Source organism: Calliphora vicina, chromosome 3 (genome assembly GCF_958450345.1).
Source record: "Calliphora vicina chromosome 3, idCalVici1.1, whole genome shotgun sequence".
Classification (NCBI taxonomy): domain Eukaryota; kingdom Metazoa; phylum Arthropoda; class Insecta; order Diptera; family Calliphoridae; genus Calliphora; species Calliphora vicina.
Genome location: NC_088782.1, coordinates 7,353,253 through 7,378,913, shown reverse-complemented (window position 1 = coordinate 7,378,913; position 25,661 = coordinate 7,353,253). Strand labels below are relative to the sequence as shown.

General features: G+C 34.1%; 6 protein-coding genes across 6 annotated transcripts; 3 read left to right on the top strand and 3 right to left on the bottom strand.

Annotated features, from left to right (window-relative positions):
* The first annotated feature begins 3,916 nt into the window (after positions 1-3,916).
* eIF3e (eukaryotic translation initiation factor 3 subunit e) lies at positions 3,917-5,737 on the top strand. The gene is made up of 3 exons (XM_065505233.1): positions 3,917-4,142; positions 4,219-4,611; positions 4,672-5,737. The coding sequence occupies exons 1-3, from the start codon at positions 4,053-4,055 to the stop codon at positions 5,494-5,496; spliced, it is 1,308 nt and encodes a 435-aa protein (XP_065361305.1). The 5' UTR covers positions 3,917-4,052; the 3' UTR covers positions 5,497-5,737.
* On the bottom strand, positions 5,720-8,075 carry LOC135954970 (acetyl-coenzyme A transporter 1). The gene is made up of 2 exons (XM_065505232.1): positions 6,394-8,075; positions 5,720-6,320 (listed from the first exon to the last, which is right to left on the bottom strand). The coding sequence occupies exons 1-2, from the start codon at positions 7,804-7,806 to the stop codon at positions 6,123-6,125; spliced, it is 1,611 nt and encodes a 536-aa protein (XP_065361304.1). The 5' UTR covers positions 7,807-8,075; the 3' UTR covers positions 5,720-6,122.
* A 2,917-nt stretch (positions 8,076-10,992) lies between these two features.
* LOC135953527 (cold shock domain-containing protein CG9705) lies at positions 10,993-12,064 on the bottom strand. The gene is made up of 4 exons (XM_065503466.1): positions 11,917-12,064; positions 11,648-11,856; positions 11,470-11,592; positions 10,993-11,352 (listed from the first exon to the last, which is right to left on the bottom strand). The coding sequence occupies exons 2-4, from the start codon at positions 11,785-11,787 to the stop codon at positions 11,208-11,210; spliced, it is 408 nt and encodes a 135-aa protein (XP_065359538.1). The 5' UTR covers positions 11,788-11,856; positions 11,917-12,064; the 3' UTR covers positions 10,993-11,207.
* A 2,132-nt stretch (positions 12,065-14,196) lies between these two features.
* Positions 14,197-16,796, top strand: mus302 (mutagen-sensitive 302). The gene is made up of 3 exons (XM_065503481.1): positions 14,197-14,659; positions 14,815-14,964; positions 15,048-16,796. The coding sequence occupies exons 1-3, from the start codon at positions 14,332-14,334 to the stop codon at positions 16,694-16,696; spliced, it is 2,127 nt and encodes a 708-aa protein (XP_065359553.1). The 5' UTR covers positions 14,197-14,331; the 3' UTR covers positions 16,697-16,796.
* Positions 16,797-17,603: 807 nt separating this feature from the next.
* Positions 17,604-22,179, top strand: alphaCOP (coatomer subunit alpha). The gene is made up of 2 exons (XM_065504229.1): positions 17,604-18,746; positions 19,102-22,179. The coding sequence occupies exons 1-2, from the start codon at positions 17,801-17,803 to the stop codon at positions 21,849-21,851; spliced, it is 3,696 nt and encodes a 1,231-aa protein (XP_065360301.1). The 5' UTR covers positions 17,604-17,800; the 3' UTR covers positions 21,852-22,179.
* Positions 22,180-23,974: 1,795 nt separating this feature from the next.
* On the bottom strand, positions 23,975-25,105 carry Bgb (Big brother). Its single transcript, XM_065505100.1, has 2 exons — positions 25,041-25,105; positions 23,975-24,906 (listed from the first exon to the last, which is right to left on the bottom strand). The coding sequence occupies exon 2, from the start codon at positions 24,812-24,814 to the stop codon at positions 24,173-24,175; it is 642 nt and encodes a 213-aa protein (XP_065361172.1). The 5' UTR covers positions 24,815-24,906; positions 25,041-25,105; the 3' UTR covers positions 23,975-24,172.
* Positions 25,106-25,661: the final 556 nt, after the last annotated feature.

Genomic DNA, 25,661 nt, shown 5'->3' with positions numbered 1-25,661 from the left:
ATTGAGACATATACATAGAGCGGAAACTCTCCTGTCAAAAACCTAAGTGGTATTAGTATTAGTAAAAGAAACAGTATGAAAACAAAATGTACGTGTGTAATTATTTTAAGTAATTTCTTTATTTGAGTTTTTTTCTAGTTTCCGCTCTATGTGTATTCCTCTATGATTTGTGTTCTTTTCTATTTATTTCAACCACTAACCTAAAATCATAGATCGGAAACTCTTCTAAGTGAGAATGTATTAAAAACTATGTGAAAACAAATACAGTGTGTTTTTTGGTTTCCGCTCTATGTGTATTTCTATACATAGAGAAACATAGAGCGGAAACTAGAAAAAAACTCAAACAAACAAATTACTCAAAATAATCACACATACGAGTGTTGTTTTCACATGGTTTTTTCAACTAATACATTCTCATCACTTAGGTTTCTGACAACTGAGTTAGGTCTTTGACAGAAGGTTTCCTCTCTATGTCTATTCTCTATGTTTCTATATGCCTTAAATCATAGAGAATTACACATAGAGTGGAAACTAGAAAAAAACAAGTATGAGAGCTATATTCGGCTGTACCAAATTATACTTCAAAATAAAAATTTTAAATATTTTTAGGTAAAGTTTGTTTTTTAACCCTCCGTTAGTCGCAATTATTTTCCGTCTAGTTGCAATGTATCAAATTGATATCAATAAAAGAAAGGCGCGTTTGAATTTAATCTCTTCACTTTTAATTAGAAAACATAAAAACGATATTAAATTCAAAGTATTTAAAAGAATAATAAAAATAAAATTTCAGAGTGTTTAACCCTGGAAGGTTACTCTTCATTTTAGTACATTATGGTTACTCTTCGTCGAATCGACGAAATATTAAAAAAAAAACGTTTTAACGGAACGAGTTTTAAAGCAAAAAATAAACAAAAAATATTTTTAGTTAAGAATCTTATTCAAAAAATAAGAAAAATAATATAATATATTAATAAAAATTATTTTTCTCTCTTAAAATTCGATACGAAAATTTAACCCTTTTTTGGGTTTTTTCAAATTAAAAAAAACTTAAAAGATAGAAATTAAAAATAGACACATTGGTCACCTGTTTGTTTTTCGAGAAAGTGTCGACACCGCATTTTGTCTGTCAAATTCTACCTGTACGGTAATCGGGAAACCTTTTTCAGAGTTATGGTTACTTTTTCATCGCAACTTGATCAAATATAAACAAGTTTATTTGGTTTGTAGGATAATAAAGTCAGTTCATTGTCGTAACAAAACATGAATGTTCCAGCTCGCAGGCCTTTTACATAGACCATTTCCTTTGGATTTTCTCTCTTCATAAAAGTGTCAACAATAGTTAATTTATAGTGTTCTAGTATCAATGTTTTGGCAAGGGGAACTGGTGTGAACTAGTTATTCATTTCAACATTGCGATTCGTTCCCTGAACAGTTTCGTTTCACGTTTTCGTCAGCACTTTTACTCTATCTCCCAGAGAAATTGGTGTTGGATTAGAGCCCAAAAAGTCACACTAAAGTTACTCTTCGTCGTTACGACCTGTAATTTTTAACTTCAAAAAAATTATTATTCAGCGTACGTCCGCTCATTTAGAGTTTTCGTTATTAACAAACGTTGACAAATAGAGAGTTATTTGAACACGCATTAAAAATGTTTGTGATAAAAAGTAAATGAGCTTCGTCGATTCGACGAACAGTAACCATCCAGGGTTAAAAAATTACAATAAAATTTTTCGAATTGTTTTTTAATTTTTTTTTAAATTTAAATTTTTAATTTAAATTTTTTTTTAAATTCGGAAAGTTTATTTCGACAGACGGACATGGCTTAATCGACTCTGCTATATATAAGAATCCAGAATATATATACTTTATAGGGTCGGAAAATTATATTGTGGAAATTACAAACTTATATACAGTGAATGTCACTTAAAATCGTACACCATCGTAGTCAAATTTTATTCATTAGTTTTAGAAAGTTGACGTTTTGGAAATATTTTATAATGCTATTTTTATATTGTGTGTGCTATTACCTATCAGAAAATTGGGTATAATTTTAATTGCCCTTATCCACAAATAAAAAAATTGGGTAAGACTGTCAGTGCCCAGAATATCAACGCTTCATTTAAAATCCTAAAGGCACTAAAAAATAGCAAATGATACCCTACAAAGTATTAGGATTATTTAATATTAACATTTTTTTTAATTTTTAAAGTTTTTATTATAATTTAATATAATTGTACGAATTTAAGTGAAATATGAATTTTGTGATGTTCTTTAATTTTCATCAATATTTTTTTAACGAATTGAGGTTTTGTTAACTTTTTTGTTGAAATACATACTTTTTGTTCCAATTAATAAAATGACTTTTAATTTTTTATATAATCACCTATTATTGCCTGTATAATTTCATATTTAAAAAAAAATATGTTGTACGATTTTGAGTGACACTCACTGTATATCCTTCTCACGAAGGTGAAGGGTACCCAGCGGCGAAATTGTTGAGGCCTTCAGCTATAAGGCCTTCTGTAAGACCTTCCTAGACCTTTTTTTAGATCCAGTACTCATACCCGCTTGCCTTCTCAGGCACAAAATACCGTTAAAACAATATAAAAACAATCACACATACAGGTGTTTTTTTCACATAGTTTTTTTTACTAATACATACATTCAATTGTTGTACTTGTAGAATCAACACCACTTTATAATGATTACGCTTTGCCCATGGGCCAATGAAAATTTTATTCTATCAAAAATTCCATTGGCCCATGATGCAATTATTGTATCATGCATTGAGCCATACTCTGCTACCGTTAAGGGCACCATACACTATCAAAATGCTTTTGATGTCAGTTTCGTGTAATTTTATGGTTTGATGTACACTTGCTGGATGACTGTCAATCATGCATTTTGATTTTGTGTTGAAAGTATGTATATTTAAAAATGCCAATATCGGATGCAACTTTAATTCCAATACTGCCTAGAAAAATTACAAATAATAAAAATAAAAAATATACTCTCTTCAAATACGCGTTGAAATATGCTTGTAAATGTCTTCGCGATTTCGGTGTCACACATACAAACAAATTCTCATTATTCTACTATAACGTGCCCTTTAGGCACACACTCAAAATATTTATTTTTATGAACAATTTCGAATTTCCAATATAAAAATCATGTGATTTTAAACGTAATTTTTGTTTTATGAATAGGATATATATTAGTTTATTAAATAATAAGCTATAATTCAGTAAAAACAAGTTATTAACAAAATTGTGTAACACAAGTTGATGTTTTATGTTATGAAAATATTTCACGTATAGACATAGTTTTTAAAACAAGTGTTATGACACAAATTAAATTACTCATCGTTATCGATAATAGCAGTTGATATTTTTAGTACCGATTGGTTGTTATCGATGCTCAGTGTTGATAACATTTTCTCAACGAAACTATTAGCGGGAGTACTTAAAATCGCCAGAAAATAGCTAAATCTATTTTGGATAAAATCAGTTTTTATTATTTAACAATAAAAACATTTTTCCCCACTTACCTGCTCCCTTGGCTTAAAAGTTATACACAATGCTGACAACAGCTATCCCTAAAATATTCTTTCAGTTCGACTATCGTTACCAAAATAACTTCAATAGCTGCAGAATTTAAAATGTAATATAATACCACATATTACCACGTAATCTTCGTATGCTTTATTAATAATTATTTAGGCGATATTTACGCTTTTAGTGATATAAATGAGTTCCATTTCATAAACTCAAATGATTAGCTACTTTTAAATTTAATTTTAACTTAAACAACTTTTTAATATATTTTAGTATACACAAAAAAAATCGCCAAAAACCAAAAGTATTTTCCTCGCCAAATGGATTTAAAAATCGGTAAACTACCATCACTAATTATTCTGCCTTTTTCTCTTTTCGCCAAAAAGGCGACGTTTGTGAATTTTTGTGTAAATTCGTGTCAGCACGTTATTTTTATTAAAATAAATATTTGAAAAGCATTATTAATTAATTTAATAGTAGTAAGAGGATACAATTAATATGGCGCAATTCGATTTAACTAGAACTAATTGCCAGTTTTTGGACAGGCATTTGACTTTTCCCTTGTTGGAATTTTTATGTGGCAAAGAGGTTAGTTTTTGTGCTTAGACAGGGAGCATTTTGATTATTTTGGAAAAGTGACTAATGAAAATGTATGTATTTGTAGATTTACGATCAAAAGGAGTTGCTGGAGTATATTTTGGAGACAGTCAACAAAACCAACATGATTGATTACACCATGGATACCCGCAAGCGTTTGGGCTTGAGCCAAGAAATGCCCGAGGAGTTGGTGCAACGTAAGGCTGAAGTCCTAGCTACCTTGAAGCAGTTGCAAAATGAAGTAGCTCCCATAATGAAAGCCACAGACATATTGAAAAATGGCGAAAGCATGAAAGATTCGAAAACTTTCGTAAATGCTTTGCAAAAAGACTACAATTTCAAAGTGGAACATTTGGATAGTGCTTACAAATTGGCAAAGTACTTGTATGAGTGCGGTAACTACCAGGAATCCACTTCCTACTTGTACTTTTGCTTGATTGTTATGTCTCCCAATGACAAGGTAAGATACGAATTAGTAAAGCATAAATTTCTTATTTTTAACTTTTAAAAACATTAACAGAACTACTTGAATGTATTGTGGGGCAAATTGGCAGCTGAGATCTTAACTTTGAACTGGAATACAGCTTTAGAAGATTTGACCCGCTTGCGCGATTACATCGACAATGCCAACTTCTCTACTGTGCAGGCCTTGCAACAACGTACATGGCTCATTCACTGGTCGGTGTTGGTGTTCTTCAATCATCCAAAAGGTCGTGATTTAATAATTGAGACGTTCTTGAACAAACCCTCGTACTTGAATGCCATTCAAACTATGTGTCCTCACATTATGCGTTACTTGGCCGTCGCTGTCATCATCAATCGCACTCGTCGCAATGCCCTCAAGGAACTTATTAAGGTAATCCAGCAAGAGTCTTACACTTATCGCGACCCCATCACCGAATTCCTCGAGTGTTTGTATGTGAATTTCGATTTTGAAGGTGCCCGTTTGAAATTGCATGAATGTCAAACAGTTATTTTGAATGACTTCTTCATTGTTGCGTGTCTGAACGAATTTGTAGAAGATGCCCGTCTCATGATTTTCGAAACCTTTTGCCGCATTCACCAATGCATCACCATCAGCATGTTGGCCGATAAATTGAACATGAACCCCGCTGAAGCCGAATGCTGGATCGTAAACCTTATCCGTAATGCTCGTCTTAATGCTAAGATTGATTCGAAATTGGGTCATGTTGTTATGGGAACCCAGCCGTTGAGCCCCTACCAACAGTTGGTCGAAAAGATCGATTCGCTATCCATGCGATCGGAACATTTGGCTGGTTTGATTGAACGTAAAAGTAAGCAAAAGCAAAATCAAGAGTCTGCAGACTCCTGGAAGTATTATTAGACAACATCATAAAGACATATATACTCCAACAGAATCTGCGACTAGCATTCTACAACACATGTATTTTTATATATGAATTCTTACAAAATTCCCAAATTATCTATTACTACTACTAAAAAAATAAAAAAAAAAACATTTTTTATTGTATAAAACTTTGTAACACATTACAATGTCCATGTACATTGGAAAAGGCCCAATGAATAAAATACCACCATCCCACACATTCTAGGCTGAAAACAAATCAATGTCTATTTATTTTCTTTTTTTAATTTTGAACCTGATTACAAACATTTTTTCATAATTTATACTAAAAATAATTACAAAATAAGACGATAACCTAAAAATGTAATTACTATGGAAATTGAAGGTCAAGCTTATAATATTTATTATATACAACACACCCTTCGATGAGATATAATACATCGAAATCTCTCCTGTGGCATCAGTCAGGACTGGTATATATACTATACTATATAGGCACGTTTCCAAATCATAAAACGTAAATTTAAATAAATAAAATTTGTGTTTGTGTAGTTATTAGAAAACTATGGAATAATAAAATAAACTAATTATTTAAATTTCTACTAATCAGTTATGTAGCCTCTTGGATGTCATACAATGAATTGCTACCTGCTCTTGGCAGAAGTCGCAGAAGATTTTTTAGTGTTTACCACCAGCCAATCTCTTGTTGGCAAATTTTGCAAATAGTTGATCCACTTTCGTACAAATATCAACCAGATAACTCCATACACCAGACACACTATGGATTCAATATAAAAGCCGTCAAACACTATTTTACACTCGGCACCAGCAGCGGCACATTCCTAAGAAAATAGAATAAATAGGTATTTGTTTATCATTTGATGTCTAAATTATCTTTATAAGATTGCTATTTACCTCCTTTTGATTTTTTGTTAAACAAAAATTGTCCCTAACAACTGTTTCATCAGATCTTGTACATTCTTTCCAAGTTAGCACATCAACCAGCCACAATATAACGGTATTTGCCCAGTTTCCGCCCAGATTCGAAAGTGTATTTAGGAAAGTCATGTAGGTACCGCCTACTGCAGGGTCTGATATCTTTGCAAAAAATGCCATAATAGCCACAAACATACAATACAGGAAGATTTGATAGATACCATAATTTACAATTAACAGGATGTAATAGTAAACTGGCACCTCGCCGCCAGCTATGATGTAAGGCGTGAAATAGGCAATGAGAGCTGCCATTGAAGCGAAAAAAATTCGATAAGGAATGGCTTTCACATACACTTCCATAGGTCGCGGACCATTTGTATAACGGCTCACCACCAATGGCAAAACAATCTGTAGCGGGATAATTGGTACCACCAACAAAGCCAGCTTCTCTTTAGGTACCCCAGCATCAATTAGTTTGAGCGATGTGACGGCATCACAGGCGGCGAATGTAACTTTAACTGTCAATAAAATGCCTGCCAATATTTGAATGGGACGCATACGCACCATGTCAATAAGTATTTTATAACTTTCGTAAATGTTCAACTCATGTTCTTCCGTGTATCTTGATTCTGAATGGTCGTCTTTTATATCATTTTCTTTTTTAAGAATGGCCACGAGGGTAGTTGCAACGAGAAAACAAACGCCCCAGAACCACAAGAATTCTGGTAGTGTTACCATACCCGTATCTTGGGGCTGCGCACGCAAATAGGTATTACAAAAGTCTTTCGATTCCAATGCTATAAAAGCCACATATCCCAAGAAATAACCTGCTGTCTGTCCCACACTATTGCAAGTGGATGCGTAGCCAACATTGCATCTCTTTAACATGGTCAAGGCCCAACCATCAACAGCAATGTCTTGCGTGGCGGCCAAGAAATTTAGCAAAAAGAAGAGAGTCGTGAGTAACGGAACATTTGGCTCTATGCCATTACCTCCCAGCCAACGGTCCACCACAAAAGATAGCAATAGCATGAACACGCCAATCAAGTACTGACAGGGCACTAGCCAAGATTTCCTACGACCAAAACTTTTTATATACAATGAGTCCACAATTGGAGCCCACAACAGCTTCAAACTGAAAGGCCAGTAAGCAAATGAAAATTCAGCTTGCTGCTTGTAACTAGCTCCTCGGTTCTGCAGTAACATTGGTATGGCCGCAATCAGACCCAGCGGTATGCCTTGTAAAATGTACAGAAACAGTAATATTGCTATGTTACGCCTATCGCCGCGTATATCTGTTTTTTCATGACGTTCTTCATTATACGTTTCTGCCGGTGGAACCAGCTGGTTCTTGTCATTATCAGACTCCTTACGTCGTCTAACATCCATCATGAAAGTAACAAATTATAACTCGCTTAGTGAATTAAAATCAGTATAAAATCAAAAGCGACACGTCACTCCTTCAAAAATCATTTACGTTGCGGTTGATGGTGCAGCGACAAAAGCAGGTACTTCAGATATACCTTTTTTAAATAAAGGAACAATTTATTGGTTTGTTTAAGCGTCAATTACTTTTTGTACGATTCAACAAATAATTAATAAAAAACGTAATAATATTGTAGTAATAAAAATTGTGCACGTATTTTCCGAAGTTCTTTTGTGGTTTATTATTTTTCTAAAAACAGCAAAATATAAAAACAATATAAAAAATTTACATTGGTAATCACCTGTTTAAAAAAAATGTACTTTTTTCAATACATAATTGTACAACTGTACACACATTTTTTTTGTATTCTTTATATTAAGGGTAATCACGAGGTATCGTGCAAATGTTTTAAATGCGAATTTATTTATAATTTTATATTTATACACAAGGCTTATTTAATAAAAAGTGAAGAAATTATTTTCAAACGCGCCGTTTTTTATTGATATCAATTTGATACATTGACACTAGCCTCGATTGAAAATGATTGCATCCAAGGCGTATTTAACAAGGTGTTAGCAGTGGCGAATTGAAATAAATACAGGCGAATTCACTTATTTTTTATTTATAGAGTTTGACATACGGGCGAATATTTTTTATATATGTAGTTTGACATTTGTGCGTGCTATTTCTATAATCAGCTGTGCTGCCGATGGCACCTTATTAAATGCACCTTGATTGCATCTAACGGAGGTCTAACAAGGTGACAGCAGTGGCCAAGGTGCATTTAATAAGGTGCCATCGGCAGCACAGCTGATTATAGAAATAGCACGCACAAATGTCAAACTACATATATAAAAAATATTCGCCCGTACGCCCGTATGCCAAACTCTATATATAAAAAATAAGTTAATTCGCCTGTATTTATTTCAATTCGCCACTGCTGTCACCTTGTTAAATACGCCTTGGCAGTGGCGAATTGAAATAAATACAGGCGAATTCACAAATTTTTTTATAGGGAGTTTGACATAAATGCGTACCGGCGAATATTTTTCATGTGTGTAGTTTGACATTATCGCGATTTCTATAATCAGCTGTACTCCGGATGGCACCTTATTAAATGCACCTTGCTACCTTATAATTAATATATCCTGGTGTGGACCAGGGCACACTAAAAAAAGATGACTGCGATGAAACAGCTGATTATTTTTTTATTCAGTTTGAACTGAACACTTGTGGTTGTTGTGGCGAAAAATACAACAAACCCAAAAGCAAAAACAACAACAGGCAACTTTGACAGTTCACCTACTTTTTAACAAAAACAAAGTACCTGTTGTTTCTGTATTGTTGTATTTGTTGTAGTGATGCAGTCTCCTTTCTTAGTGTACCCTGGTGTGGACTTTACTTAAGTGTCAGAAAAATTTTCAATATACAAATTTTAAACATTTTTAGGTAAACAAAAATTTTTTTTCCAAAGATTTTTTTTGAAAATTTTTTTTTCGAATTGTTTTTTTAAATTTTAAAGAATTTTTTTTTTGTTTTTTCCATTTTTTTAAATTAGCGAAAAAATAAACTTTTGAAAAAAAAAATCGGGTTAAAATATATTTTTCCCGATTGTAGGTCCAACTTACTATGGTCTTATATACGTCGTTGCAAAGGTATTCGAAATATTTATCATTAGATATCCTTATTGTCTGTATTAATGACTTAGTAATCCAGATATAGGTCAAACATCGAGGTTGTCCTGGTTTTTTCTTATATCTCAGCCATTTGTGGATTTTAAATAGCAACCGAGCCGAAAGAAATTGATGTATGAATCGTGTATGTAAGTTATTTGGGGGCTTCGGAAGGTTTCAACAGACATGGCTTAATCGACACCACTATCTATAAGGATCCAGAATATACATACATATATACTTTATAGGGTCGGAAAATTATATTGTGGAAATTACAAACGCATATATTTATTATATGTAGTTTGTAAAGAAATTTTTAAAAAATTAGATTTTTTAGAATTCGTATAGGAAAAATGGGAAAAGGCAAAAAAAAAACTCCTGCGGATTTTTTATTTCAGCCCAATTATGAATAAAAAATTCCGCGGGATTTTTTTCCCCCACTGAATTTGAATAGGAAAAATGAGAAAAGGCAAAAAACTCCCGGGGAATTTTCATTCATAATTGGGCTGCATTAGTAATTTTTAAAGCTAGTTTTCATTAATATTAGAAAGCAAGGCAGGCGTATTAACAGAAGACATGTTTCAAAAATCTGCAGTAATGTTAAACAAACCAAAAGAATAATGTGTTCTTTACTATTCTGAATAACTTCACGCTGTTCATTTGAACTTAACTCAAAAATACAATGTATAAAAATGTTAGATTCAAAACGAGACCACTCACTATTGTCAGTGTGAAAAATATATGGTAAAACCATAGAGAAATACAAATAGATCGGAAACTAGAAACAAACTCAAAATAATCATGCATACGAGTGTTGTTTTTGTTTTCACATAGATTTTTTACTACGTAAGTGGTGACGTTTTTAACAACTGAGTTAGGTTTTTGACAGGAGAGTTTCCGATCTATGGTAAAATAATATAAAAAATATATGCTGAGTTAGAGCAAGGCGTATTATGCACCTTGGGAACTCAATATAAGCCAAGTAATCAAACAATACTAAAGAAATAAGCAAGGTAGGTAAATATAAGAAATAAATAAACTATGCACGAAAGCTATCGTCAATGTGTAGGGATGTTCTCATAGATAACAATATAAATTTGTTATTGGCCAAATGGCTACATGTATTTCGTATTATGAAAAGTTTAATCCTTTAAGATAAGTCTGTTCATGATTAAATACTACATGCAATAAAAAAATGAAAAAATTTATTTAGTAAATATACATACTTTAATAAACGAATGTAGAATTGAGCATTACATAGTCTGCAATAATCTCGTTCTTACTACAAAATAGTAAAGAATAAACAAAAAATTTAAAATGTTATTTAACTTAAAAAACTATATTATCAGCCCAATTATGAATACAAAATTCGCCCGAGTTTTTTTTCCCATTTCAAGATTGAAAATGGAAAAACTCCCGCGGATTTTTATTCATAGTTGAGCTGTATATGTATGTATGTAACTATTAATGGAAACAATATTGCTAGAAAAAATCTTTATTTATTGTTCTTAAAAATGTATGTATCTTTTACAACTGGCTAATAAAACGAGGCATTATTGTTTTTTTAACGTATATTATATGTTAAACATTAGAATTTTTGACGGCAGGCATTATTTTCGTATTAGTGTTTTAAATTCTTGAAAAACACAATTGATTTTTTTTGATTAGTATCATCAATATCATACAGAAAGGGCTTATTCCTCCCATTTGTGATGGACCTCAGGTGTCAAATTAATGATATTAACGTGCACAGCTTGGAATTTTTCGTATTTGGGTGGTATAGCACATAAGCGATACTTGACTTCATCCCCCTCCATAGGGACATATTCACCTTCGATGCTGAGCAGACATGGCAAATTAATTAAGGATATATGTATGGGTAAAGCAATTGCACAAAATGATGTGTAATTTTTTTTAATGATTAAACATTTGTTTATGTTTAAGGCGTATACTTACTCCGATATGTGACAAAATATTTCGTCTCCACCTGATTTAGGTGCTATAAAACCATGGCCTTTGGTGCGACTAAAAGACTTGACTATTCCGGTAACTAAGGGATTTTCCAAAGCACGAGCCGATCTAAAATTGTGCAAATTAATATAACAATACCAAACTAATTTCCAATATTACTTACGTTGATGCAGTTCTTGTGCGTTTAGTTATAATAGGACTTGGAAGTTGCAATGTTGAATGTGGACTGCCACTGCTACTACGACGATATATTGGTGGCTTACCGGGGGTAAGTTTTTCGGGAGTGCTTGGTGTTTCCGACATTTTACGCCTTTTCTATATTAATCCAATGGAAAACAGCAAATTGTAAATGGCGTCAGCGGCTCTGTGTCGCTAATTAAATATTAAAGCTTTTTATTTTTGCTTTACACAGAACTTATGTTTGAACTTTACTTTTTGTTAAATTAATTGACTTTCGGATAAATATTGTACACTTTTCTGGTATAACAAATTATTCTAATAAAAATAAATTAGCAAAAATCAGTGCGATTTAATTTTCGCGTTACTTATGAAAGTCATGGAGTTACCAATTTTTTTTAATATTCTTTAAAAATGGCAAAGGGTAACATTGCACAAAAGTACTATTTTATAAAATCACAATTTTTGGGTGTTATGGGAAATCCATACATTTTAAAGAACTTTATTTATTGTAAAAATATTGCAGAATATTTTCTATGTGTATAAACTTGTTCATAGTGAAATTATAAATATAAAAATTACAAATTCAATTTTTTTTAATTTTTTGACCATTTTTTCGGATTATAATAACGATGTTAACAGTATTAATACGCCTTGGAAAATTCTTTCAAATAAAAATAAAGAGCCCCATTCGTAATTCAGCTCTGGGTGCAGGAAGAACTCGCGCGTCATTGTCAATACCGCGTAAGGGCAATCAGGCCGTCCTTTTTTCGCTACCTTCGAGGAATTGCGTTTCACTCGCATTGGTTAATGTGTGACGTCGTCGTATAACTACCGCGTTACGGTTCTTCGAAGTGTACATTAACCACATGCATTCGACTTTGGTATTATAACCAAAAATTTATTTTGATATATGTATGGTGGAGAACCAAACAAAACTCTAATTCAAATTTGGTGGAGACCATCAAACTTAGGAGCTGAGTTCGAGAATTCCGGCTTTATATACGAAGGTATAGGTCGATGTGGCAGTTCCTGGGCGAGACTTTTCTTTAGGCGTAAGCCGTAATTGGTGATGGCGTTATGTATTAAATACAGGCAAAATAATCCTTAGCTACTATCGCAGCTAAGTAACTTAAAACTCAAACAAACAAGATAGAGTTCTTTCTTTATTTTTCTTCTAAGAAAAATGAAACACAGTCTCGTCTTCTTCTATGTCCAGTCTTCTGGCATCTGTCCCAATTATACAGTGTCCTGTAATGAAATTTCATAAGTAAATTCGTTGTGCTAGCACAGGAAGGCTCGTTGGTCCACCTGCTTTGTGCAGTCTCATATAGTTTCTGGTGTATAACCATCTTGCATCTAACAAGGGTAATATCAGAAAAGTGGTCAATCGCCTCATCATTCATCATCGCACCCCTTTTGGCCAATTCATCTGCCATACAATTACTCTGATTTCCATCGTGTCCAGGGAATCTTTATTCTAGAACGTCTCGCTATCTCACTAAGGAATTCCCGGCATTCCTCGGTAAACCTAGATGTCATGAAGACACCCGCTATTAACGTTAACGACAGCGTTGCTATCAGTAAATATACATATATCACCAGATATTCGATAACCACAGCCAATTGGATGCACGTTTAATGACAGTGTCTTCCGCCTGAAAAGGTAGGCTTAAGTAGGATTTCATCAATAAAGAAACCTCCACCGACCCTACTGTCAGTATATATCCTTATTACATCGTCAGGGCTATTCGGGATTATGATATGGAAATGTACATCGTAAAAATGGGAACAAATCAAGATCCGCGTAACAGTTTATATTTTTATATTTTTTTTTGTTAATATTCACTTTTTCTGTATTGCCGGCCTTTGGCCGGGTGGAGGGACTTTTAACTCTGGGGTGTATCGAACACCGGCTTCGCTAAAATCACTTTTTCTGTATATCAAAATTTTCTCTAGTACTGTCATATAAAATCAAAAAGGAATTTTTGGTTTTATATGACAGTACTAGTTAATTTTTTTTTTTTTTAATTTTATTTCATTTATTTGTAATACAAAGCCTAAAAAGGCCAAAATATTAAAGGTATTGTGAAGCACTATTCAATGATACCCATAACGATCTGTTTGTTTTCCAAATATATGAGAAATGTACTATTATATGTATTGACTTTAAATTCATATAACTCTTAAACTAAGAGAGAGCAGGCAAAAATATTAACGTTTTTGTGCTTCTAATTATGAGAGTTATCAACACCAAAGAAACTATAAAAATGCAAGCTGTTTCGCTGATCTTGATTTATACCACTTTTATTTTGAGAGATAAATTTGTATCACAAAATGTAAATCACAATTTGGGTTTTTTGGTATTATGACACAAATTTGCCAAGTATTTTCTGAATTGTTCAGTTATTCTATCTTTTAGCTTGTTGTACTGAAAAATTCAACTCTAAAAAATATTTAGTATGTAAGTAGTCGGTACGAACTTTTTGCAACATTGAGTACTCAGTACTCAAATATTTTAGCAACTCTAGCGTTCTTTCATACAATAATAATCAGTCAAACAAATAAATTTCTGTAAATGTATATTTCGTAAAAATAGATTTTGATTGTAAAATGTTTTTTTAAGACAGATGATAGATGAAATAGTAAACAAAAGCTCACATAGCAATCATGTCAACTGATGAAACAGAAAATGACCATGCATATGCCGCAAGTCGGTTAAGAAATGAAAATTATGATTTACTGCGTCCCCGGACAGTATTACGGATAATACGTGATCGGAGTAATGATTCAGGACAGTCGACGTCGGGAAACTCGGACCACAATTATGTTAGTATTTTTACAGGTGCGAGCGTAAGCCAAAATAATATAACTATAAATGCCTCTGGAGGTACCTTTGAAAGTGATAATGATATATTTGATGATAATGACGACGAAAACACTGATGCTGCTAATGATGTTTTAAATTCAGGCTCTTCTACTGTAACATATGAAACAGGTAAAACACATTGTATAATTGAACAAAACTAAAGCAATATTCTAATTTAATCATTTATAGACAGAGAATTGTCTGTCTATCACCTTTAATATTGTTTTAGTTTTGGTCAGTATTGTTTGACATAGCAGATTATAATCTATGACTGTTTTCATTAGATAATAGATCAGAAGATTCGATTAGTACGGTAACAACCATATCCTCGGATCGAACACATTTTTCTGAACAATCGACCTCATCCGAGCAAACAAATTTTTCAGAGCAAACAAGCGATTCGATATCATCGAGATCTACGCCTTCAGAAACAGGTATGATACATACATGTAGTAACGCAACGATTATTTAATTTGACTTATTGTATTTTTTTAATATGCATGAATTTCACCATTAGGTACTGCTGAAGATACTCCACAGATAATTGGTCTCGTTCCTAATTTGCCTGAAGTTCAAGAAACGGACAACACAAATGATAATAACGCTGATGTAATAACTCTGGATAGCCCTTCGCCACCGAAAAAACGAAAACGTTTATCCTTAGAGGCTCAAGATATCAGTGGCACTCCAAAGGTGAAAGCCAAAAACGAAAACGATTTGGATGATGAAGATGATGGGTTAACTTGTCCGATTTGTTTGGATAATTGGGAAATGTCTGGGGAACATCGACTGGCATCACTTAAGTGTGGTCATTTGTTTGGAGATTCTTGTATTCGTCGTTGGTTGCAAGAAAGCGCTCGTCAATCAGGGCAAAGGGTATGTCCACAATGTAAAACAAAAGCGCATGCCAAAGATATACGTTACTTATATGCAAAACGTTTAAGAGCCATAGATCGCAGTGAAGAGCACCGAATGCGAGAGCACCTAACTGAAGTTCAAAACAGAGCTCAGAGTTTGACACTCGAATTAGCAACATTAAAAATGTCTTATGCTCAGGTAACTCAAAAACTTAAAGCATTAGAATCTGACAATGATTCGCTTAATGTATTGCTACGAAGCGGTGGCAGTTACACATTTCCTAAATCTGTGGCTCAGAAACCATCTTTTGTGTACAAGTTATTTATGGATCGTAACATAGAAATATCAAGAGAGCCTGGCTGTCGTGTCCTCACCTATGCCAAGGAGCAGACCGCTTTAATAGTATCCCAAAAGAGTACTCAGAATCTTTTTCCCGGCTATGGCTTAAGATTCGTGGATACGACTTCATTTAAACCAACTAATTTTCTACATACCTCCCTTAAATTATTGAGAGACATAAGTCTTTCTGATGATCAGCAATTACTAGCTGCCGCTTGCATGGAGTCCAAGGTAAAACTATTTGATTTGCGTACTCTTTCAGTGACTGCTACATTTAAGCCGGCGGAGAAACCTTTGTGGTCGTGTTCTTTAGGCCGAAAGGATAGTGAACACATTATCTACTTGGGATCTCAGCATGGTAGTATTTATGTATATGACACACGGTTTGCGGAAACATTTGTCAACGAACATCAAGCCGAATGTGATCTTAGCCCCGTGATACAAATAGCAGCTATACCAGCCGGACAATTATTTCCTTGTGGAGGATTTTTTGTCTGCAAACTTACATCTTTGTGGTTTTATGAACATTCTGGTGCGACAACACGTTCCACGCGTCTACCTATTGAAGGTCGTTTCATTTCAATGGATTTTGACGCCGCTACATTTAGGCTGGTGGTACAAACAAGAAGCTGCGCCCGTCATCCCCGTGCACGTTATATACTCGGGCAACTTAATAAAATCAATGGCATTCCAGTTTTTGAAGTTCAAGTAACTTTTTTTGCCTCAACAAACAGTCCTGTGATGGCTCGATGTTCCCAAATTGCTGTGGAATCGAATACACTTGTAGCGGCATATATACAAGATTCAAAACTACTATCTTTATATGATGCTAGTCGCGAGCAGTGCATACAATCACTGCCGGCGCAAGATATAGTTTACGATACTTGTCCCATTTACACAAAAGATTTTACATATTTGGCCGCCTTAACCGAAACCAAATGCAGACTATACAAGTTAAACTCTACCTAAAGGATAATTCCTTAAATCATTACCTAATATACATAGCACTTAAAATACTATTTGTACTGTTTTAATATACATAAGTGTTTACATTTAATCAAACAAACAATTTTAAATATATATTTTTTTTTATTAGTTGATCCGCCTAGGACAGTTTCGTACTAGATTAAAGATAAAATGCAAACTGTTTCTTTAATCTAGTACTAAACTGTCGTAGGCGTAAGACGTTTACGCCAACCATGATAAGGGTATAATCGGGTTCGATTTCCTTTATTAGACAATACTTTGAGAACCCTAATTATCAGTATAAAGTCAAATATCGTCCAAATTACAAAAACTCAAACAAGTTACGCTTAAAAGTTACTACTAAAAATCAAAAAAAGTCTAAAGGCGGACTTTTTATTTCAATTATAGAACCCATGCGATTTAAATTTCTACACGTTATTTGTATCATGTTTTGACACTCATGGATTTTCATATGTATCGAATACATATCACAAAACATATCGTCTGACCGTACCTTTAAAAGGAATAGAATAGGGTGACTCAAAAATTTTTTTGCGATTAATTTGAGATGGGACATTCAGGACTGCCAGATTGATTTTACATAAAATGTTATGATACATAAACCGCCGTCTCACTTAACATAATAAATAACATCGGTAGAATAATGGAACTGTATTTCCATAATTTTTTGTAGAGTTGTATTTGTTGTAGAATTGAGACTATCTGCAAATAAATTCGACTTGATCTGTACTAAACTGTGATATGTTATTTCGGCAAAATTTTTAAATTAAATTTTTATTCCAAAAATACGAATGAAAAATAAAAATTCTCACTGATAAATTTTGACCAAAAATCGCCAAAATGTCGATAAATCGTTAAATGTGACATCTCTGTTAAGTGGCATCATTGAATTTATTGTGTGAAATGACGTGGAATATTCTTGGGAGCGATTTGTATTAAGAAAATAAAAAAAGGAAATTTGTACACGACATAATTTACGAAATAACCGGAAAAAAGCAAATAATAATTAAGAAATAATAACTTTATATGTGTACGTTGTGGTAATAAGATTAAATACAAATAAACAGAATAATTATTGATTGAAAAATGTTGACCAACTTCGAGTCGAAATCGGCCCGTGTGAAGGGGCTGTCTTTTCATCCCAAACGACCATGGATATTAGTAAGTTTACATAGTGGTGTAATTCAGCTGTGGGACTATCGCATGCATACGCTATTGGAGAAATTCGATGAGCATGATGGTCCAGTACGTGGCGTAGCATTTCATCAGCAAATGCCGTTGTTTGTTTCCGGTGGTGATGATTACAAAATCAAAGTATGGAACTATAAGCAGCGTCGTTGCATCTTCACGTTGCTTGCTCATTTAGATTATGTGCGTACCGTGGCATTTCACCACGAATATCCTTGGATTCTTAGCGCTTCTGATGATCAGACTATTCGTATTTGGAATTGGCAGTCGCGTAACTGTATTTGTGTGTTAACAGGTCATAATCACTATGTAATGTGCGCTCAGTTCCATCCCACTGAAGATCAGATTGTATCTGCTTCGCTAGATCAAACAGTACGCGTTTGGGATATATCGGGTCTTCGTAAGAAAAATGTTGCACCCGGTCCCGGAGGATTGGATGATCATTTAAAGGGACATCCCGGCACCGCCGATCTATTTGGACAGGCAGATGCTGTTGTAAAACATGTCTTAGAGGGACACGATCGTGGTGTAAACTGGGCCAGTTTCCACCCGACGTTGCCGTTAATAGTTTCAGGCGCAGACGATCGATTGGTCAAACTTTGGCGCATGAACGAATACAAAGCTTGGGAGGTCGATACATGCCGTGGTCACTACAACAATGTTTCATGTGTTCTATTTCATCCACGTCAAGATCTCATCATTTCAAATGGTGAAGATCGTAGTATCCGTGTTTGGGACATGACAAAACGCCAATGTTTGTATACATTCCGTCGTGATGGTGAACGTTTTTGGGTTTTAACAGCTCATCCCACGTTAAATTTGTTTGCAGCTGGCCATGATGGAGGTGAGTTTTAAAATTTGTTTAATTAATTCTAATTGAGTTTAATTCGCTAAAATCTTAATTCGGAATAAAAAAATGTTAGCCATTCCTAATGGAACTAATTTATAACATAATTAATTCACCCTTTAAATGATAAAATTTTTGTTAATTCAAATCTAATGCAAATGGACTAAAGTATTTTATTTTGAATTGAATAAAAATTGTATCATGTAATATATTTTTCAAGCTAATTGTAATGAATTTAAGAAAATGTGAATGATTCAAACATTTAATTTGATTTCAAAAACGGAATTAAGAATTAATTCTTTCAAACCTTTATATATAAGCAAGTTCTAACGTATTTGTATTTCATTTGCAGGCATGGTCGTTTTTAAATTGGAACGGGAACGTCCGGCATATGCTGTCCACGGAAACATTCTTTATTATGTAAAAGAACGTTTTCTGCGAAAATTGGACTTTACCACCACCAAGGATACCGTAGTTATGCAATTGCGCGGCGGTGGTAAGTCCCCAGTGCACAGCATGTCATATAATCCAGCTTTAAATGCTGTTCTCGTATGCACACGCACCAACAACTTGGAAAATAGCACATACGATTTGTGTCAAATACCCAAAGATGCCGAATCTCAAAGTGAAAATGACAGTAAACGTTCTTCTGGTATAACTGCCATTTGGGTCGCACGCAATCGATTTGCTGTTCTAGACCGCAATCAGCAACTTGTTATTAAGAACTTTAAAAATGAAGTGACCAAAAAGATACCAACATTCTGCGAAGAGATATTTTATGCTGGCACTGGAATGCTGCTAATACGTGATCCTGAATTTGTGACTCTTTATGAAGTTCAACGTTTAGTGTCTGTGGGCAGTATTAAGCTGGCGAAATGTCGTTATGTTGTTTGGTCTCCAGACATGTCGCTGGTAGCACTACTGTGCAAGCATTCGGTTACTATCTGCGATAGACGTTTGCAGTATTTGTGTACCATTCAGGAGAATTGCCGTGTCAAATCGGGCGCTTGGGATGATTCTGGAGTGTTTATTTATACCACCAGCAACCACATTAAGTATGCATTGACAAATGGTGATCATGGAATTATTCGAACACTAGATCTGCCCATATATTTGACACGAGTCAAAGGCAACCAAGTATTTTGTTTAGATCGTGAGTGCCGCACTCGTGTGCTGCATATCGACCCAACCGAATATAAATTTAAGCTGGCCCTTATCAACCGCAAATATGACGAAGTACTGCATATGGTCCGAAATGCCCGCTTGGTTGGTCAAAGCATTATTGCTTATTTGCAACAGAAGGGCTATCCAGAGGTGGCCCTACATTTCGTAAAAGATGAGAAAACACGATTTGGTCTTGCCCTCGAATGCGGTAATATAGAAATAGCCCTCGAGGCCGCTAAAGCCCTCGATGACAAGGAGTGTTGGGATCGACTAGGCCAGGCAGCGCTTCTGCAGGGAAACCATCAAATTGTGGAGATGTGCTACCAACGCACCAAGAATTTTGACAAATTAAGTTTCCTTTATCTTATTACGGGTAACTTGGAGAAACTTCGCAAAATGAACAAGATTGCGGAAATCAGAAAAGATGTATCGGCTCAGTATCAGGGAGCCCTACTTTTGGGAGATGTCAAAGAACGCGTCAATGTCCTAAAGAATTGCGGACAGATGTCATTAGCCTACCTGACTGCAGCCACACATGGTCTTGAGGAACAGGCAGCTGCATTAGGTGAAGTTATAGCCCAGGAAGGAAATACTTTGCCCGAAGTAAACCACAATGCTACTTTGCTGAAGCCACCAGTTCCAATACAACAGGTCGAAACCAACTGGCCTCTGTTAAGTGTATCCAAGGGTTTCTTTGAAGGCGCCATGTTGACTCGTGCAAGCACTAGTGCCACAGCAAGACAGGCACTAAATGTTAATGCTGATGCAGCCCTAGATGTTTCGGCAGGCGATGGTTGGGGTGCTGATGCTGATTTGGGTCTGGACGACGATGGTGACGACGAAATGCATGACGCGGAAGAAGGTGGTGCTGTCGAAGGCGCTGGAGAAGATGGAGCTGGCTGGGATGTAGGCGATGATGATTTGGTGGTGCCTGAAGAGTTGGCCTCGAAAATAAAAGCCTCTGCCCTTGACAGTGGATATTATGCTGCTCCAAACAGAGGACAATCTCCACCACAACACTGGGCAAACCACTCGCCTTTAGTATTGGATCATGTAAAAGCAGGCTCATTTGAAACTGCATTCCGTTTGCTTAACGAACAGTTGGGAATAGTCGACTTCCAGCCTTTCAAGATGCTCTTTATGCAAAACTACAGTTGCTCCAAAACAAGCTTTACCGCCATGCCCAATTTACAGTCATTAACAGCCTATCCTTTACGCAATTATGCCGAAAGTAATGCCAAACAACAGCGACCTGCGTTGGGTATAAAGTTGAATGACTTGGTGCAAAGACTTCAAGCTGGCTATCAAATGACCACTGCTGGAAAATTCTCCGAGGCCGTTGAAAAATTCCATTCAATCTTATTAAGCATTCCCTTCTTGGTTGTCGAAACTAAACAAGATATAGCCGAAGCCCAACAGTTGCTAAAGATCTGTGCAGAGTACATACTGGGATTGAAAATGGAAACAATACGTAAAGGTCTACCCAAATCAACTTTGGAAGAACAGAAGAGATTATGTGAAATGGCAGCCTACTTTACACACTGCAAACTACAGCCAGTACATCAAATACTTACTCTGCGCACTGCTCTCAACATGTTCTTTAAACTGAAGAATTACAAGACGGCAGCCTCATTTGCAAGACGTTTATTAGAATTGGGACCACGTCCCGAAGTGGCTCAACAAGTTCGTAAAATCTTACAAGCTTGTGAAGTCAACCCCGTCGATGAACATCATCTGCAATACGAAGAATTCAATCCATTTAGCGTATGTGCCATCAGCTTTAAACCCCTGTATCGTGGTAAACCCGAAGTGAACTGTCCCTTCTGCGCCTCATCGTACGATCCTCAATACAAGAACCAGATATGCACCGTCTGTGAAGTGAGCCAAATTGGCAAGGATTCTATTGGATTACGGATATCTAATCTTCAATTTCGTTAGACTATTATTATAATGCAATATTATTAAAAACGCATACGTACATATTTCAAATGTTTAGCTTTCATTCATTAAATGTATGTATGACTTTAACTTTTTTTCAAGTGTCCAACAATAATTATTTTATAAAAAACACGATTTAAACGATTCCACACTATTATAATTATTACTATGTGTCTAATACATAATTTTACTTTAAAAATAAATATACTACATACATAATTATCAAATAATCAGTATTTATTTTGGATCTTTCTTTAATTACTCGAAATATCAAAAACGCTAAAATAAACCAAATTTTAAATAAAAAGCTACACAATTCAAAAAGTAATATTTTACGAATTTTTTTAATGAAATATGAACACGATTTTTAGTTTTGGTTTGTAAATTCTACATTTTTCATTTGCGACCCCATAAAGATCGTTATATATCTGGTTTACTAAGTCATTAATATCGACAATATGGATATCTAATGATAGACATTTCAAATAACCATAGAAATGACCGACAATGGGTCAAAATAGGGAAACATATTTTTAACCCAATTTTTTTCCTAAAACAGTTTTTTCACTTCATTATACTCATCATCAGCAAGGGTATACAGTGAGTGTCACTCAAAATCGTACAACATATTTTTTTTTTTTAAATATTATGAAATTATACAGGCAATAATAGGTGATTATATAAAAAATTAAAAGTCATTTTATTAATTGGAACAAAAAATATGTATTTCAACAAAAAAGTTAACAAAACCTCAATTCGTTAAAAAAATATTGATGAAAATTAAAGAACATTAAAGAACAAAATTCATATTTCACTTAAATTCGTACAATTATATTAAATTATAATTAAAATTTTAAAAATTAAAAAAAAAATGTTAATATTAAATAATCCTAATACTTTGTATCCTATCATTTGCTATTTTTTAGTGCCTTTACGGTTTTAAATGAAGCGTTGATATTCTGGGCACTGACAGTCTTACCCATTTTTTTATTTGTGAATAAGGGCAATTAAAATTATACCCAATTTTCTGATAGGTAATAGCACACACAATATAAAAATAGCATTTTAAAATATTTCCAAAACATCAACTTTCTAAAACTAATGAATAAAATTTGACTACGATGGTTGGTGTACGATTTTAAGTGACATTCACTGTATATAAGTTTGTCATACGTTTGTAATTTCTACATTTTTCAAAAAGTAATATTTTATATATATATTCTGGATCGTTATAGATAGCGAAGTCGTTTGTATGTTGAAATCAACTTTCCGTAGGCCTCAAATAAGTTACAAACATGATTCATACATCAATATATTCGGAATCGACAAAATCGGCCCACAAATGGCTGAGATATAAGGAAAAAACCGGGACAACCTCGATTTTTTTTTAAATATATCAGGATTACTAAGTCATTAATAAGACAATATAGATATCTAATGACATATTTCAAAGTCCATTGTAACGATGTACATAAGGCTATATACAGTAAGTTGGACTTACAATAAATTAAAATTTTAAAAAAATTTAATTTTGAAAAATAAATTTACATTTTGTTTACCTAAAAATATGTATTTTAAAGTATAATTTAGTGAATATTAGGAACATTAGGCACAGCCGAATATATCTATCTTACTTGTTTTTGTTCATATATTTTTTTTACCAAAACAATTTGTTTCACCGACAAAATTTTTAATGTTTATCCTAAAGTATACTTTGGTGAAGGGTATAGAATAATCGGCACAGCAGAATACATATAGCTCTTTTGTTAATTGTAGTTTTGTTTTTACACCATTAGCGTTTAAGTTTGTCATTTCGCCCGCCCATCAATCAGTCTGTTGAAATCAACTTTCCGAACACCCAAAATAACATGTATTATTATTTCATGTATAGTACTGAGAATTGTAGCACATATTATAATTATGAGTTCTAGAGATAGGTATATATCTGTTAGAAATACTTTTAGAATACATACATCTAAAATTGTGATTTCTCGTTATCCAAATAATCCAAAGTAGATCAATATATGAAATCGAGTTTGATTAATTAGTATTTGCTAGATTGGCTTTTAATAATGATAGTAAGGTGTGATTCATACTAACTTGAGAATACAAAACCAATACAATTTGTTTTTCAAGGGTTTATTTATATATTTATGGGTGATGTTATAATAGAATGCAGTTATTATATATCAATGTATTAGTACTTAACATTTAATTCGAATATCTTAAATATTTAAAAATGTGTTGATAATGAGAGCAATTGGATCTGATTTATGTTAAATGAAATTTGGTTATATGATGTATTTTTATCAGTATTATCTCTAACGTCGCCACATGCTTGCTGCCCCAACTCCAATGCCTCCGGTAGCGACACCACGGCGTACTGCATCCATGTCTTCTGGACGATTCTCTCGATAAGCTCTTTTTGAATCTTCAAATTCACGCAATCTTTGGTTATATCGATCTATTTGATCTCGAAGTATAGCATCTTCATGCATTGCTCTGCGTTCGTCATATTCCAAGCAGCCGACACCATCAAGCCGTTCCAAATCTAGCCAACCACGGAATCGCACGCAAACACCATTCATAATGAAATACGATTTAATGTGCACTTTTCCCGGCTCCTTTTCAAATTCGCACTCCTTGTCATGTATATAGGGATTCTGGGTGGCATTGAAAACAAGTTGTAAATTTGTGCCCGATGCAACAAATGAAATCTCAGTGTGACCCTCTCGGCAGCCATTTTGAAAACGTATTTGCCGTTCTTCCAATGCTCGCTCACGGTATCCGGTGTACCGTATCTCACTCTCCCTGCTCAAACGGCGGAACAGTTCATCACTTTCGAATTTGGACTTTTGGTCGGGGACAACACGAGGCATTTTAAATATGAAACGTGGTTTCGGTTGTTCGTATAGACCAATTGTATCGTACGGTATCATTCCAGCTAAGGCTGCTTCGTTCATGGTGTTTTGGTTTTCAAAAAAACAACAAAGACTCGTTTGGGAGTAGTCCCACTTGTGTTGAGCAGCAATTTTTGATGATTTTTTACTTTACACTGACCCAGAAGAAATGTTTTCTTTGTTAATTAACAGTATATTTATATATTATTTAAAGAAAATGAATGCTTCCACGGTTTGCTTTAATTTTCTCCAGTATTTAATTTTTCAATACGAATTGTGTTATACTTACATTTTTGCGGTTTTCTTTCCTGGCTATTGTTTATCACAGTGATGCCATGTTATTTTTATTTTTTTATCTGGCAACTTTATACTCCTCCGGCTCATCTGGCTCACATCCAACATGAGTACACACACACACCGTGCATTTCTTATGTGACAGATTGGTTTGAAGACCCCCCATTTCTAGCTACGAAAAACTTAATATAAAAAAGTTTTTGCTCATGTCAGCCGCGTCGGCTCACATTTCATCACAATAATGTCTTTTTTATTTTTCTCTCTACCAGGAGATCATATATTATGAATGTGTAGTATTTCTATAGTTGAAACAAAAAGTCGAACTTTCGACGTATTTTGATTTTTAAAAATTCGACTTTTGGTAATTTATGAAAAGTCGACATTTCGATTTTCGACTTTTTTTATACCGATAAATTTCTGGTGTAGATGTAGATTTAAACGATTTGTAAGTCGTTCGACCAATCGAATAATCAACTTTTGTTAATTTATGAAAAGTCGACTTTTCGAACTTTCGACTTTATTTATGCCGTAAATTTCTGTCTCGTGTAGACGTAGATTTAAACAATTTATTATTTTCATGTTCCAATCCATATTGTTTCAACTGTCAAAAACATGT

Coding starts and splice junctions, on each gene's coding strand:
- eIF3e (XM_065505233.1), top strand. CDS start 4,053: ATGGCGCAATTCGATTTAACTAGAACTAATTGCCAGTTTTTGGACAGG. Junction 4,143..4,218: donor AATTTTTATGTGGCAAAGAG/GTTAGTTTTTGT, acceptor ATGTATTTGTAG/ATTTACGATCAAAAGGAGTT. Junction 4,612..4,671: donor TTATGTCTCCCAATGACAAG/GTAAGATACGAA, acceptor AAACATTAACAG/AACTACTTGAATGTATTGTG.
- LOC135954970 (XM_065505232.1), bottom strand. CDS start 7,806: ATGATGGATGTTAGACGACGTAAGGAGTCTGATAATGACAAGAACCAG. Junction 6,321..6,393: donor TAACAAAAAATCAAAAGGAG/GTAAATAGCAAT, acceptor CTATTTTCTTAG/GAATGTGCCGCTGCTGGTGC.
- LOC135953527 (XM_065503466.1), bottom strand. CDS start 11,787: ATGTCGGAAACACCAAGCACTCCCGAAAAACTTACCCCCGGTAAGCCA. Junction 11,593..11,647: donor CGCACAAGAACTGCATCAAC/GTAAGTAATATT, acceptor GCACAATTTTAG/ATCGGCTCGTGCTTTGGAAA. Junction 11,353..11,469: donor ATATTTTGTCACATATCGGA/GTAAGTATACGC, acceptor ATGTCTGCTCAG/CATCGAAGGTGAATATGTCC.
- mus302 (XM_065503481.1), top strand. CDS start 14,332: ATGTCAACTGATGAAACAGAAAATGACCATGCATATGCCGCAAGTCGG. Junction 14,660..14,814: donor TACTGTAACATATGAAACAG/GTAAAACACATT, acceptor TGTTTTCATTAG/ATAATAGATCAGAAGATTCG. Junction 14,965..15,047: donor ATCTACGCCTTCAGAAACAG/GTATGATACATA, acceptor TTTCACCATTAG/GTACTGCTGAAGATACTCCA.
- alphaCOP (XM_065504229.1), top strand. CDS start 17,801: ATGTTGACCAACTTCGAGTCGAAATCGGCCCGTGTGAAGGGGCTGTCT. Junction 18,747..19,101: donor TGCAGCTGGCCATGATGGAG/GTGAGTTTTAAA, acceptor TTTCATTTGCAG/GCATGGTCGTTTTTAAATTG.
- Bgb (XM_065505100.1), bottom strand. CDS start 24,814: ATGAACGAAGCAGCCTTAGCTGGAATGATACCGTACGATACAATTGGT.